The 15,521-nt window shown below is 36.6% G+C and overlaps 1 protein-coding gene across 1 annotated transcript in view; it reads right to left on the reverse strand.

The window, feature by feature from the left end:
* LOC145661436 (methyl farnesoate epoxidase-like) overlaps positions 1–11,440 on the reverse strand; it is a 41,687-nt gene extending 30,247 nt beyond the window's left edge. The window contains exon 1 of the mRNA XM_081726742.1: positions 11,200–11,440. Coding sequence (XP_081582868.1) covers positions 11,200–11,440 — 241 coding nt within the window. The remainder of the gene's footprint in view (positions 1–11,199) is intronic.
* Positions 11,441–15,521: the final 4,081 nt, after the last annotated feature.

The raw sequence follows: 15,521 nt of genomic DNA on the forward strand, positions 1-15,521 counted from the left end.
GGTACTTTAACGTTTTTTTTTAATCCATTACGATGAAGCTACAAACAAACATTCATTTAAAATATCTACGAGGGTGATTCAGAAAATAAAGTCCCTACGCTCACTACTTGGCCAATAGTACTGCAAACATTCTGAACTGTTTATCATCAGTTTACTAATGTTTAAGCTATAGAGTGTCACTTGTTTCGCCTTCCTATCTTTTCTCATTCCAGAGTAATGGAGCAATCCATGGCAACCAGTGGTGACGTCTGGTTGACACAGCAGGTTGCCATCGAATTTCTGACTGCGGAAGGTTGTGCGTCCAGAAACGCTCATCACTGCCGATGGAGTACCGCCACACGTCCTCTCCTCCGCCAAAAAGTTCAAAGTTGTACCATCTGCTAGCAAAGTGTTGTTGACATTCTGCTTCATCCTTCCTATAGTCCGGATCTTGCGCCCTATAATTTTGGTTCTTCTTCAGACGTAAAGATCACCTTAAGGGCAATCGCTACAGTTCTGACGCGAAAGTTGAAGCAACAGTTCTGCAATGATATCGCTAGCAGCCACTACAATTCTTCGCCGACGGCTCGAGAAACCTTGTTTCGTGATGGCGCAAGTGTGTTGCCCTAAATGGGGACTATATTGAAAAATGATACAACCATTTGTACCTACTTTGCAAACTTTCCACTGATATTCGTATCGGTGCTATCTGTTAAACACAAATAAAGTAATCACATTGGAGGCATTACTTTCTGAATCACTCTCGTGTTATAAACACAACAAATGACCTTCAGTTCCCACGTGTTACTGTGGGCAATATTGACTCTCAGGAAGTTCGAACGCCTCATTATGGTATCTTGCTGAACTACACCATCCTTTTTTCTTCAGTTGTAAGTCAGTAAGAAGGAACGCTGGAGCAAGTATGTAGCTATTTTAAATGACAAGTCTCAATACCAAATTAAACGTACCTAAATTTCAGCACCATTGGCATTCTTTCCTAACCATCATATGGTTCCTAACTTCATCTTTCAGACTGAAATTCGTATATACAGGATGGACCATAATTACGAAAATGATGTTTAACTCATGTAGTATTTGTAATTCTAGACAAAAATTTTGATATGGCAACACTGTGTAGCCTAAGAGTGAGGGCAGCGGTCACTGGACTTATAATCGTTAATGTAAGCCAGACGGAATGGCGAATCTGGAAAAGCGTGTGCGTTGTGTGCTGAATCGGTCGACGTGGGTCTGAGGAGTGGCCAGCTCGATCTCCCGATTTACCACGACCTGACTTTTTCCTGTGGGGTATTTTAAAAGGAAAAGTGTATCAACACCACTTACTCAATTTGCCCGAACTACCGGAAGCTATCACAGAAGAGTTTCATAGAATATCAGTAGGGGTCTGTGAAGCTACTTGTGACAACGTTGCTCTTCGTTTCCAGGCGTGTATCGATTTGAATGTTGCATTGGTGGATCACGCAATGGAGAACAGAGAAGGCTCGGTGGCTCAGTGGTAGAGCGTTCACTTCCGGTGCTTGGGGTCCCTGGTTCAAAACATGCTCCCGCCAAGTGAGCTTTGTGGTGGAAAAACACCGTGCGCGTGGCTTTTTCGGGGTTCTCCCGTTTCCTCCCACTTTATTCATTCCACCATTTCACTCATTTCAGTAGTAAGGGCCTGACTTGGCCTAACTCTCGATTATCCAATTTTGGGTCTCCATGGACCATAACGAATGAATCAGGGATGCTTTGGCACCGGCATTGCGTCACCTATTGAAATTTTGCTTATGCTTATTCAGGAGCCGCACGTTGGTGTAAATGAATCAGAGGTACCTTGGCCCTGCTATGACGTCATTGAATTGGGAGTATTGGATCAGAGGTCATGAAGATTCTTTAAAATTACTAAAAATATGATCTTGATGATTCATTACGTTATGAAATAGTACAGGTTTACGAATGTTTTCGTTCCCTTTTATGGCATAAAATTTGGAGATTGTTATATTTTGATGAGATGGACTAACACGGGTGCAAATGAAATCTTTAGTTTTACGTCCCACGATTATGCCGGTTAGGCTAAAGGCCCATACAGCAGAAGTGAACGCTCTACCACTGAGCCACCGCACCTCTACTGGTATGAATGAATTAGAGGTAGTTGGTTCGAGCTAATATGTTCGTTTGACGTCACTGAACTGGGATTTTTTTTTTTAGCTTGGAGCTTATGATGGCTTGTTTCGTTCCCTTTTATGGGTATAAAATTACCAAAACAAGGTTTGATTTCTTTCTTGATGACCTATTACATTATGAATTAGTAGACCCCAGTAATAGTATAAATTAGTATTAATATGAAACTTGAAAACTTTGGAGTTCCTTTGTGGCTAACCGGTTAGCGTATGCGTCTTTAACGTGGGAGACCAGGGTTCGATTCCCGGAAGGAGCTCATGCGGTTCGGATTTCACGTTAATTAGTAGGTTCTATTTTTGCTGCTGAACTTTGGGAGGAATACTTGATTTTTGGTTGTTATCCCTTTGATGAGATGAACTAACACTGGTGCAAATGAAATCTTTAGTTTTACGTCCCAGGATTAGGTTAAAGGAGATGGTGACGATGAGAAAGGAATGAAAAAAAAATTGGAGCATAATGTTGCTCACCACAAAATTACTTTCGCGGGGTTTGAACCATGGACCCCATACAACAGAGGTGAACGCTCTACCACTGAGTCACCACGTCCCTTACTGGTGCGAATGAAGTAGAGGTATTTGGTTTGAGGTAATGTGTTTGTTTGACGTCGGGGTGACCCTATTTTACTTTTGGGACCCCACATGGACCATAATGAATGAGTTAGAGATGCTTTGGCCCGGGATTGCATTACCTATTGTAATTTCCGGCGGGAGCTCATGTGGTTCGGATTCCACGTTAATCAGTAGGTCCACGTCTCATATAGCCTTGCTGCTGAAAGGGACGCTAAACTAAAATCAACTCAACAACTCAACTTATTGTAATTTTGCTTATGTTTTCTCAGGGGCAGGGATCACTCAGGACACATAAGATCACCTTAATTCACATCAGGAGTTGGGGAGGGGGGTACAGGACCTCGTTCCCTTTGATGATTATCGATTTTGGAGCCTTATTACGTTATATGGAGGCGTATTTAAAATTATTTTCTTAAATTTGATAAGTACTTTGTGATCCACTTTGTTCCGTTTCAGGGGTGAACATGGATATCTTGCAATCGTACCGAGTTCGATTCTTGGTGCTAGTTTAGGAAATGTTGAATTTAACGTCCCCAGCGAAAAACGATGGTGATGAGAAATGATAGGACGAAACAGGAGAAAACATGTTTCCTTTTAGAGGTACAAAATTGCCAAAATATAAACGTAAGCAATACGTTGTAGGCCTACCAAGTGTTTGATCTTTTGGCCCAATTTATCCTCTTGGATGAGGCCCTATTACCTTATATAGTTATATGGACGTATACAGGGGTTCATTACCTTTTATAAGATATGGGTATATTTGTGAACCCTTTTAAAATTTGGGTGGAGTACTTTGGCCCACACCCTTCAATTTTGGAAATTGCCCAATTTAAACATTTGGTATAATAGTATAGGCTCTAATATATATTATTATAAATTTGGCTGGTCCACCTCGTTTCTTTTAGGGGCACAAAATTACCAAATTTTACTGCAACCACGTGTTTGGTATTTTGGCTCATTTTATTAACTTGGATGAGGTCCTACTACCTTATATAGTTATATGGACGTATACAGATGTACATTTCCTATTATAACACATAGGTACATTTGTGCACCCCTTTAAAATTTGGGAGGAGTACCATAGCCCACCCCTTAAATTTTGGAAATTTTCCAGTTTAAGCATTCGGTATTATACTACTGGACTCTAATATGTATCATGATAAATTTGGGTGGTTCACTTCGTTCCGTTTTAGGGGTACAAAATTGCCAAAATATAAACATAAGCAATATGTTGTACCACGTGTTTGGTTTTTTGATCCAATTTATCCTCTTCGATGAGGACCTATTACCTTATATGGTTATATGGTCATGTATAGGGGTCTATTCCCTATCATAAGATATAGGTACATTTGTGCATCCCTTGAAATTTTTGGGAATGGTACCTTGGCCCACCCCTTAAATTTTAGAAATTGCCCAACCACGTGTTTGGTTTTTGGCTCAATTTATTCCCTTGGATGAGGTCCTAATACCTTATATGGTTATATGGTCATGTATAGGGGTCCATTCCCTTTCATAAGACATAGGTACATTTGTGCACCCCTTGAAAAATTTGGGAGGGGCACCTTGGCCCACCCCTTAAATTTTGGAAATCGCCCAATTTAAACATTTGGTATAATAGTATAGAACCCTAATATAGATCACTATAATACCCTATGCACTCCTCTTAAGCTTTTTGATAAGAGAGAACCACGATACTTTAAGGTTACCTTCTTGGTCTTGGTGTTAGTTCGTGTAATTTATATCTTAAATAACATTGACGGTTTAGTTAAAATCATCTCAAAATATTTTAGTCAAAATTTTTCAGAGAGTGCAAAGAGGGAATTGTTTCACGGTTAACCGCCAAACGTTATCCGGTTTTTAACTATTCGATTAAAAATTATCGGTTTTTAACTATTCGATTAACAAATAAACGGTTTTTAACTATTCGATTAAATTTTGAGTCCACTAATTTCCAGTTATTACAAAAGTTCAAGTGAAAATTTGAAACTAAATTTTTTCGAACTCAAATTTTTCAAATCAAAAATATTCAAACTGAAATTTTCGAATTAGAAACATCAAACTAAACTTTTCGAACAAAAAAAGTTGAAATCAATATTTTCGAATTCAAATTTTCAAACAAAAGAAATCAAACTGAAATTTTCGAATTATAAACATCGAACCAAAATTTGAAATAAAACTTTTCGAATTCAACTTTTTAAACCAAACAATTTCACACTGAATTATTTTGAACTAGAAATTCTAAACTAAAATTTTCGAATCAAAACATTTCAAACCAGTTTTACAACTAGAAAGTTGAAACTAAAATTTTCGAATTCAAATTTTTTGAAACCAATCAGTTTCACACTGAAAATTTTGAACTAGAAATTTTAAGCTAAAATTTTTCGAAAAAATGGAATCAAAATTTTCGAACCAAAACATTTCAATCCAAATGTTAGAACTAGAAAGTGGAAACTAAAATTTTTCGAATTAAAAGTTTCAACCTGTTTTCGAACTAAAAAAAAATTTATAACGAAGTTTTCAAATCAAATTTTTGGACCTAGAATTTCAAACCAAAATTGTCGAACTGAAAGTTAAAGTTTCGAACAAAAGAAATAATTCGAAATTTTCAAACAAACTTCTTGAAAATATTTAACCATAGCCGTTTACTGATTTTAAAATTTTAATTGTCTTGAAGAAATATTTGGGACTAAGTTTTGAGAGATGAACCGTTTGGTAAGCCATAGCCAGACCGAGACATTGATATTGCTTGAAATGAAGTTTAATCAAGCTTTATTTCATCAGACAGTACTAACTTACGATCCGTTTTAGTGCATTTTTCGTTTCAGATCAACGGCCAGCCATAATCGGACTTTTTTTTTCGTATCATCATGAAAGCACGCCAAGCTTCTTCTGGTCATAGCCGCTACGCTACGTAAAAACCCGAATCTCTACCACAGAACAACCATAAACGCATATTTCAAGACCTTGAATCGAACCTGGGACCATTTGAAGAAAAGATTACTTACCACAGCGATTCTCCTCTGATGAGATCAATCGACCCAGCCAATCTCTTGAAACAATATTATACTGTAAACTGATCAACTTTCAATTTAAAGAAATCTTGATTTTGCATTTGAAATCATTCAGTTTTGTCACCGGTAAAGAATGCAGCATTTGCAGATTTGTTTTGCGACATCATTCAAAGCTCAGTTTGCTTCGTGTTCTGCAATAGGATTTCTTGAAAACGTGTTTGTGATGTTAGTTTGATTTCTTCCCTGACATACGATACCAGTGTTGTGCCGTTCTACTATTAAGGATCGCTGTTTCACAACAGTGCGTAAACTTCATTCGTCAGTCTTTCCATGAAACGTTATCGTACAGCTGATGCTGACACTTGCAGAAATCATCTTAACCGACCTTGCCACAGGAAGTCGCATTTGTTTTCATTACGAAATCCAACAATTCAACCTATCTTGAGTTGTACTTTGTTATTACAGGAGAGGGAGAGAGGGAACGGTAGATGTTTAATGTCAACCTGTTGAACATATTAACGTTTTGTTTTGTTTTGTTCTAAGGAGTACCAAGCGTGATTGATTTTAAGGTTTCTTGATCTCATCAGAGGAGAATCGCTGTGGTAAGTAATCTTTTCTTCAAATGGTCCCAGGTTCGATTCAAGGTCTTGAAATATGCGTTTATGGTTGTTCTGTGGTAGAGATTCGGGTTTTTACGTAGCGTAGCGGCTATGACCAGAAGAAGCTTGGCGTGCTTTCATGATGATACGAAAAAAAAAGTCCGATTATGGCTGGCCGTTGATCTGAAACGAAAAATGCACTAAAACGGATCGTAAGTTAGTACTGTCTGATGAAATAAAGCTTGATTAAACTTCATTTCAAGCAATATCAATGTCTCGGTCTGGCTATGGCTTACCAAACGGTTCATCTCTCAAAACTTAGTCCCAAATATTTCTTCAAGACAATTAAAATTTTAAAATCAGTAAACGGCTATGGTTAAATATTTTCAAGAAGTTTGTTTGAAAATTTCGAATTATTTCTTTTGTTCGAAACTTTAACTTTCAGTTCGACAATTTTGGTTTGAAATTCTAGGTCCAAAAATTTGATTTGAAAATTTCGTTATAAATTTTTTTTAGTTCGAAAACAGGTTGAAACTTTTAATTCGAAAAATTTTAGTTTCCACTTTCTAGTTCTAACATTTGGATTGAAATGTTTTGGTTCGAAAATTTTGATTCCATTTTTTCGAAAAATTTTAGCTTAAAATTTCTAGTTCAAAATTTTCAGTGTGAAACTGATTGGTTTCAAAAAATTTGAATTCGAAAATTTTAGTTTCAACTTTCTAGTTCTAAAACTGGTTTGAAATGTTTTGATTCGAAAATTTTAGTTTAGAATTTCTAGTTCAAAATAATTCAGTGTGAAATTGTTTGGTTTAAAAAGTTGAATTCGAAAAGTTTTATTTCAAATTTTGGTTCGATGTTTATAATTCGAAAATTTCAGTTTGATTTCTTTTGTTTGAAAATTTGAATTCGAAAATATTGATTTCAACTTTTTTTGTTCGAAAAGTTTAGTTTGATGTTTCTAATTCGAAAATTTCAGTTTGAATATTTTTGATTTGAAAAATTTGAGTTCGAAAAAATTTAGTTTCAAATTTTCACTTGAACTTTTGTAATAACTGGAAATTAGTGGACTCAAAATTTAATCGAATAGTTAAAAACCGTTTATTTGTTAATCGAATAGTTAAAAACCGATAATTTTTAATCGAATAGTTAAAAACCGGATAACGTTTGGCGGTTAACCGTGAAACAATTCCCTCTTTGCACTCTCTGAAAAATTTTGACTAAAATATTTTGAGATGATTTTAACTAAACCGTCAATGTTATTTAAGATATAAATTACACGAACTAACACCAAGACCAAGAAGGTAACCTTAAAGTATCGTGGTTCTCTCTTATCAAAAAGCTTAAGAGGAGTGCATAGGGTATTATAGTGATCTATATTAGGGTTCTATACTATTATACCAAATGTTTAAATTGGGCGATTTCCAAAATTTAAGGGGTGGGCCAAGGTGCCCCTCCCAAATTTTTCAAGGGGTGAACAAATGTACCTATGTCTTATGAAAGGGAATGGACCCCTATACATGACCATATAACCATATAAGGTATTAGGACCTCATCCAAGGGAATAAATTGAGCCAAAAACCAAACACGTGGTTGGGCAATTTCTAAAATTTAAGGGGTGGGCCGAGGTACCATTCCCAAAAATTTCAAGGGATGCACAAATGTACCTATATCTTATGATAGGGAATAGACCCCTATACATGACCATATAACCATATAAGGTAATAGGTCCTCATCCAAGAGGATAAATTGGATCAAAAAACCAAACACGTGGTACATCATATTGCTTATGTTTATATTTTGGCAATTTTGTACCCCTAAAACGGAACGAAGTGAACCACCCAAATTTATCATGATACATATTAGAGTCCAGTAGTATAATACCGAATGCTTAAACTGGAAAATTTCCAAAATTTAAGGGGTGGGCTATGGTACTCCTCCCAAATTTTAAAGGGGTGCACAAATGTACCTATGTGTTATAATAGGAAATGTACATCTGTATACGTCCATATAACTATATAAGGTAGTAGGACCTCATCCAAGTTAATAAAATGAGCCAAAATACCAAACACGTGGTTGCAGTAAAATTTGGTAATTTTGTGCCCCTAAAAGAAACGAGGTGGACCAGCCAAATTTATAATAATATATATTAGAGCCTATACTATTATACCAAATGTTTAAATTGGGCAATTTCCAAAATTGAAGGGTGTGGGCCAAAGTACTCCACCCAAATTTTAAAAGGGTTCACAAATATACCCATATCTTATAAAAGGTAATGAACCCCTGTATACGTCCATATAACTATATAAGGTAATAGGGCCTCATCCAAGAGGATAAATTGGGCCAAAAGATCAAACACTTGGTAGGCCTACAACGTATTGCTTACGTTTATATTTTGGCAATTTTGTACCTCTAAAAGGAAACATGTTTTCTCCTGTTTCGTCCTATCATTTCTCATCACCATCGTTTTTCGCTGGGGACGTTAAATTCAACATTTCCTAAACTAGCACCAAGAATCGAACTCGGTACGATTGCAAGATATCCATGTTCACCCCTGAAACGGAACAAAGTGGATCACAAAGTACTTATCAAATTTAAGAAAATAATTTTAAATACGACTCCATATAACGTAATAAGGCTCCAAAATCGATAATCATCAAAGGGAACGAGGTCCTGTACCCCCCTCCCCAACTCCTGATGTGAATTAAGGTGATCTTATGTGTCCTGAGTGATCCCTGCCCCTGAGAAAACATAAGCAAAATTACAATAAGTTGAGTTGTTGAGTTGATTTTAGTTTAGCGTCCCTTTCAGCAGCAAGGCTATATGAGACGTGGACCTACTGATTAACGTGGAATCCGAACCACATGAGCTCCCGCCGGAAATTACAATAGGTAATGCAATCCCGGGCCAAAGCATCTCTAACTCATTCATTATGGTCCATGTGGGGTCCCAAAAGTAAAATAGGGTCACCCCGACGTCAAACAAACACATTACCTCAAACCAAATACCTCTACTTCATTCGCACCAGTAAGGGACGTGGTGACTCAGTGGTAGAGCGTTCACCTCTGTTGTATGGGGTCCATGGTTCAAACCCCGCGAAAGTAATTTTGTGGTGAGCAACATTATGCTCCAATTTTTTTTTCATTCCTTTCTCATCGTCACCATCTCCTTTAACCTAATCCTGGGACGTAAAACTAAAGATTTCATTTGCACCAGTGTTAGTTCATCTCATCAAAGGGATAACAACCAAAAATCAAGTATTCCTCCCAAAGTTCAGCAGCAAAAATAGAACCTACTAATTAACGTGAAATCCGAACCGCATGAGCTCCTTCCGGGAATCGAACCCTGGTCTCCCACGTTAAAGACGCATACGCTAACCGGTTAGCCACAAAGGAACTCCAAAGTTTTCAAGTTTCATATTAATACTAATTTGTACTATTACTGGGGTCTACTAATTCATAATGTAATAGGTCATCAAGAAAGAAATCAAACCTTGTTTTGGTAATTTTATACCCATAAAAGGGAACGAAACAAGCCATCATAAGCTCCAAGCTAAAAAAAAAAAATCCCAGTTCAGTGACGTCAAACGAACATATTAGCTCGAACCAACTACCTCTAATTCATTCATACCAGTAGAGGTGCGGTGGCTCAGTGGTAGAGCGTTCACTTCTGCTGTATGGGCCTTTAGCCTAACCGGCATAATCGTGGGACGTAAAACTAAAGATTTCATTTGCACCCGTGTTAGTCCATCTCATCAAAATATAACAATCTCCAAATTTTATGCCATAAAAGGGAACGAAAACATTCGTAAACCTGTACTATTTCATAACGTAATGAATCATCAAGATCATATTTTTAGAAATTTTAAAGAATCATCATGACCTCTGATCCAATACTCCCAATTCAATGACGTCATAGCAGGGCCAAGGTACCTCTGATTCATTTACACCAACGTGCGGCTCCTGAATAAGCATAAGCAAAATTTCAATAGGTGACGCAATGCCGGTGCCAAAGCATCCCTGATTCATTCGTTATGGTCCATGGAGACCCAAAATTGGATAATCGAGAGTTAGGCCAAGTCAGGCCCTTACTACTATTTCTCAGCATCACCGTCTCCTTTAGCCTAACCGTCATAATCGTGGGACGTAAAACTCAAAGATTTCATTTCATTTCATTTTATATTTAAGACAAGAGAAAACTTAAAGATAACAATGAGAATCATAGTATAATAAATGACAAAACATTGTGGAAAATCCAAGAATTGAGAAAGACATGTTTATGAAAAGTCAAATGAGTTTAGATATAATAATGGGAATTAACATACAGTAAGTACTAGGGATGGCCAATTCCGGAATTTTTACTTTCTGGTATCCAGAAAGTAAAATCGGAAAAATTCGGAATTCGGGAAAATTTGAATTTCGGAAAAAATGCCAGAATTAAAAAATTCGGATTGTTTTCGAAATTCGGAATTTTTCTGAATTCCGGAATTTTATAAATTCCTGATTGTTCGGAATTCCAGAATTTTTTCGAAATCCGGAAAGTGAGATTTCCGATTCCGCAAAAATTTGGCCAACCCTAGTAAATATCAATGTAAGTGCGAAGTCCAGCAGTTAAGAAAGAAGAGTTTAGAAGTAAGGATTATTTCACTATTTTCTCGTAACCTACACAAGGGAATTTACATTCATCCATAACATTTTATTTAGCTGTGTAAGTCCACTCGATCGCTATACGTTTCATCCTTCAACTTCATAGCTAATTGAAGAAGTGAAACAAAGTTTTTTTGGTGTGAGCAAAAATATTTAAGTTTTTCTTTTTTTTAAAAATAATAATTTAATATAGAAATAATAGATTTGAAAAAGTACATACCTCCTCCTCCTTGATAAAGATAGTTCTCAATTGGAACGCCAACTCGTCCTAAAGCATTCTCATGAAGAAGGATTTCTTTAATGGCCTCTTCTCCATTCACAATAATTACTATCTGATTTAACACGGATAAGCATGCTACTGGTCCACATTTTTCACCAATAGAAGACAAGAATTGACTCCATGTTTGTTTCTTTCTCCATTTTCCCACGAAATAAATGGATCGCAGTATAGGAATGTTCATAGGACCTGTAATATATATACATATTAATGTTAAAATCGTAGTTTCTTGATATTAGTTCGTAAAACATTAGTTTTATAAGAAAATATCTTCATCGTTTAAGTAACTCACCGGTTTATTATCAAAGAAACAAAGAGAAACATTATTCGATCTCACTTTGCAAAATCGATTCAGCCTGGATTTCCGAATTGACAAATTGGATTGGTTAGATTTTACCCATATTCTTTGGTCAGTATATCCGTAGTTTGCCCTAAACTAGTGGAATCCTATTGTTACAGTCTATAAAAGCAATTTGTGTTTAAGAATCAAACCACAACTTTCTATATTTTGTCTATTTTCCATTAAACATCACACATTACTATATCATTCTACAAACAAGACCAAAACCATACAAATTGACTGAATGTCTTCAAAAATTACAAATGTTACCGGTACACATGACTTCAACCTTTACGATAGCTTCTGCAGAACTACTACGTCTCATTACAGTCAAATGTTTTTAAACTTTTCACAATGTTGCCAGATACAAACTCCACACTTATTGAATTGAACTGAATACGTGCATGGAAGGTATATGCCGCTTCTAAAACAACAGTTGATCAGGTTACTTACTGATTTTATATGGTAAAAGTTGATAAGATAAACGAATAAAGATAACCACACTTTATCAAATATACGTATTATTGATAAGCCTATGATTGTTCGCCTAGAAATATTTGAATGAAAGGGAAATGGCATGTTTAAAACAAAACATGATCAAGCAGTAGGGTTACCAACTGGCCAATTTTTTACCGGCCTGCTCGGAAATACTGCAGTTATTTGAAGCCGGTGACCGGTATAAACTTCTTACCAGCCCCTTTATGACCGTTTATTTAATTGTATTTAATTTGAAGCAATTTCATCCAATTCGAAGTATAAATTTGAAAAGTAACTTTCATTTTAAAATTTGTAAATCCAAAACTGTCGCCTTTCACCCTCTATCAACGATTTTGTACATCTGTTTAGATAATTTTAAATAGATGACGGGGACTGTGTCAGGGTAAATTTAGCTGTAAGAAATTTTATACATTTATTGAGAGTAAAAAAGGACTTTTACAGCAATTTCGTGTAGTTGAAGTATAGGTATAAAGAATAAATTTCATTTTTCAAATCCAAAATTGTCACGTAAAGATTGATAATATACTTTTGTCCATCTGTTTCACTAACTTTAAAGAAATGGCAGTTACTGGTAAATACAACAAAATGATCAATGCCAATTTCAGTTTCTCATTTATAGTACAATGTATGTATTAAATTTATTAGTGAATGTACTATGGATATGCAGAATACAGATGCCAATGCACTTTTGTTCACGATAAGACATTCCCTTTGTTTAAGTGATTCCGAACAGAGATACTTCATTCCTATATCATAAAGAATTTTGACTGGGTGCCGAGCCTTTATTTTCTAAAGTTGGTAATCCTAGCAAGCAGCTTAACTTGTATAGCACCGTGCAAGATGACTGCAATAGTTGAATGATCTTCAAGTATTACAATCACATTGTTAGAGTTTAGCGTCTCTTTGAACATTAGGATAATATGTGTGAGATGTGGACGTACATGTTAACGCGGAATCTGAACAACAAAACGAATCAAAGATCCGAACCAAAACACGGAACACGAACCATAGTTGACGTAATGCTCAGCCGTAAATTTGAGAATTTCAATTATATGCTCAATGTAATTAGATTTTCAGCAGAGTATGTTTCACTCAACAAAGTTGATGTTGTTTGTAAATCCATTTCTTCATCCTCTGATATTCTTCCCAACTAGTACAGCTCTTCTTGTGAGCGTCAGCATATTCATGTTTTCTGATTTTCGAATCGGCAGAAAGAGTCATCTTCCAATTGGAGTATTCCTAGCCTGCTGCTAACGGTGGTTATCCTCGGTACAAAGAAACGACAGGTGAAATTATTGGGACATCCATGTTCAGTAATGCCATACTGAATGTTGCGATATTCAAAATTACATTTCTCGTTACACGGGCTGTTACTAACTTCTATTACAGCGTGGTCAAAAACTACCGAAATGTTTCCTTTCTAACTACTACTTATTTTTAATTGTTACATACGCACATACACAGACAGAGAGACACGCACAGAGAGAGAAAGATAGAGAGAGAGATTGTTAGAAATATTTTAATTACATGTCATGTTCAGGCACAGGAAGATCCATCTTGTGATTTGTATGAGCACAGATAACACGAAAAAAAAAAAACCTTCAACCACCGACAGTAATCATGTATTGTTCACATTGTGAAGTTGTATTTCAACACTCATTTTTTTAGTAAGAAAACAAAGGACAACGAGACAAAGCCGCAAAGAGACCTTGGCAATGGATAACAATAACAATACAATAAAACATATTATGGAAAACTTATACTAGTCCCTATTATTTAATACGATGCTAGATTAGGGTTGCCAACTTTTGAAAATTCAAATACCGGTCATCCTTCTGGACAACGTATACTCTTAAGATTGTGACATCATCGGTCGTCAAAAATGTGAACACTCTGAAAGTGGTTTGCGATTAGGAGATCTACTTTAATAGCTTTAGTTACTTTAGAAGCATTTATTTAACTTACTTATTGCAGTTTTGGTTGAGTAGGCAAATGTAATGTTTGTAGTTTATCATCCAAAATACATCCTATTTAAAATAGAAAAGCAAATATAATTGGCAATATAATTATGGATACACAAAATATATTTAAAAATAAGTTCCACCAGTATCGCTCGGGCTGAGAATGTCATACGAGAGTCACTACGAAAGTTTTGAGATGTGAAATAACTTACATACTTAAAATCAATTTAACACTTAACATTTTTCACAGTATTTACCATTACACTGTACACACTTTTGCATCCTCGGAAACCACTTTCGGAAGCAGTGTTGGCAGTCTTTTTCTTCAAGTGTTGAAAGTTCATTCTCGTAAGCCACTACAGCTTCTTCAGGGCAGCAAAATCTGTTCCCACGAATGCGATCTTTGATCGTGAGGAACAGAAAAAAAAACACATGGGGCCAGGTCAGGGTTATACGGCGGATGAGTCATAAGTTTGACCTCCGTAGATTCTAAAAATTGAATTATGATGTTGGCCATGTGTGCGGACGCGTTCTCATGATGAAGTACGATCCCACACAATCCAGTTCTCCGACGGCGTTCCCGAGCTTCTAGAACACTTTTGTTAGGCAAACAGTGGTGTACAACTGAGCAGTAACAGTCCTTTGTTTTTCAAGTGGAACAGTTGCAATATGGCCAGATTTGGAGAAGAAAGTTGCGACCATCTTCTTCCCCACACTTCGCGGTCGCTTCACTTTCGTGGGTGGATTTTCGTCTGGAAAAATCCAAACTGTAGACTGGCGTTTATTTTCAGAGTAAAATTGATAGATCCAGGTCTCATCACCAGTAACAATGTCAGAGACGCGTCGAGAATTGCCTCCATCAAATCTTGCAAGCATTTCTTGACACCATTCCACACGCATTCGCTTCTTCTGTTCAGTCAAAGTGTTGGCACCCAACGAGATGAAACCTTCCTGAGCCGAAGATGATCATGAAGAATTTCTGTTACTGCTGGCGATCCAATGTTCACTGTAGATTCAATGTCCTTGAAAGTTGTTCGAGGATTTCCTCGAATCATTTGTTCCACAGCGGCAACGTTTTCATCTGACATAGCTGTTGCCGGACATCCAGCTCTCTCTTCATCTTTAAGCGATGTCCGGCCTCTTCTGAATTCACCGAACCACCGAAAAATTGTGGCACGGGAAGGAGCAAAGTCCCCAAATGTCCCCTGCAAACGATCAAGGCTTTGTGTCTCGTTCAAGCCACTTTTGAAATCGTAAAGGATCATTGCCCGAAAACGTTCCCTTTCGAGCTCCATTCTAGACATCCGAATACTGCTTACATCAATAAACAAGTGAAGGCGATACGGCCACGTCGATAAGCGAGGCGAGTTGAAACTTGCTTTGCTTCTTCGCTCTGGATGCCACTACCGAACTAGTGTTGTAAATAGAAAAAAAAAACGGTTCGTATTTTTTCAGAAATTTACGTT

Source organism: Thermobia domestica, chromosome 10 (assembly GCF_964235325.1).
Source record: "Thermobia domestica chromosome 10, izTheDome1.hap1.1, whole genome shotgun sequence".
Taxonomy (NCBI): domain Eukaryota; kingdom Metazoa; phylum Arthropoda; class Insecta; order Zygentoma; family Lepismatidae; genus Thermobia; species Thermobia domestica.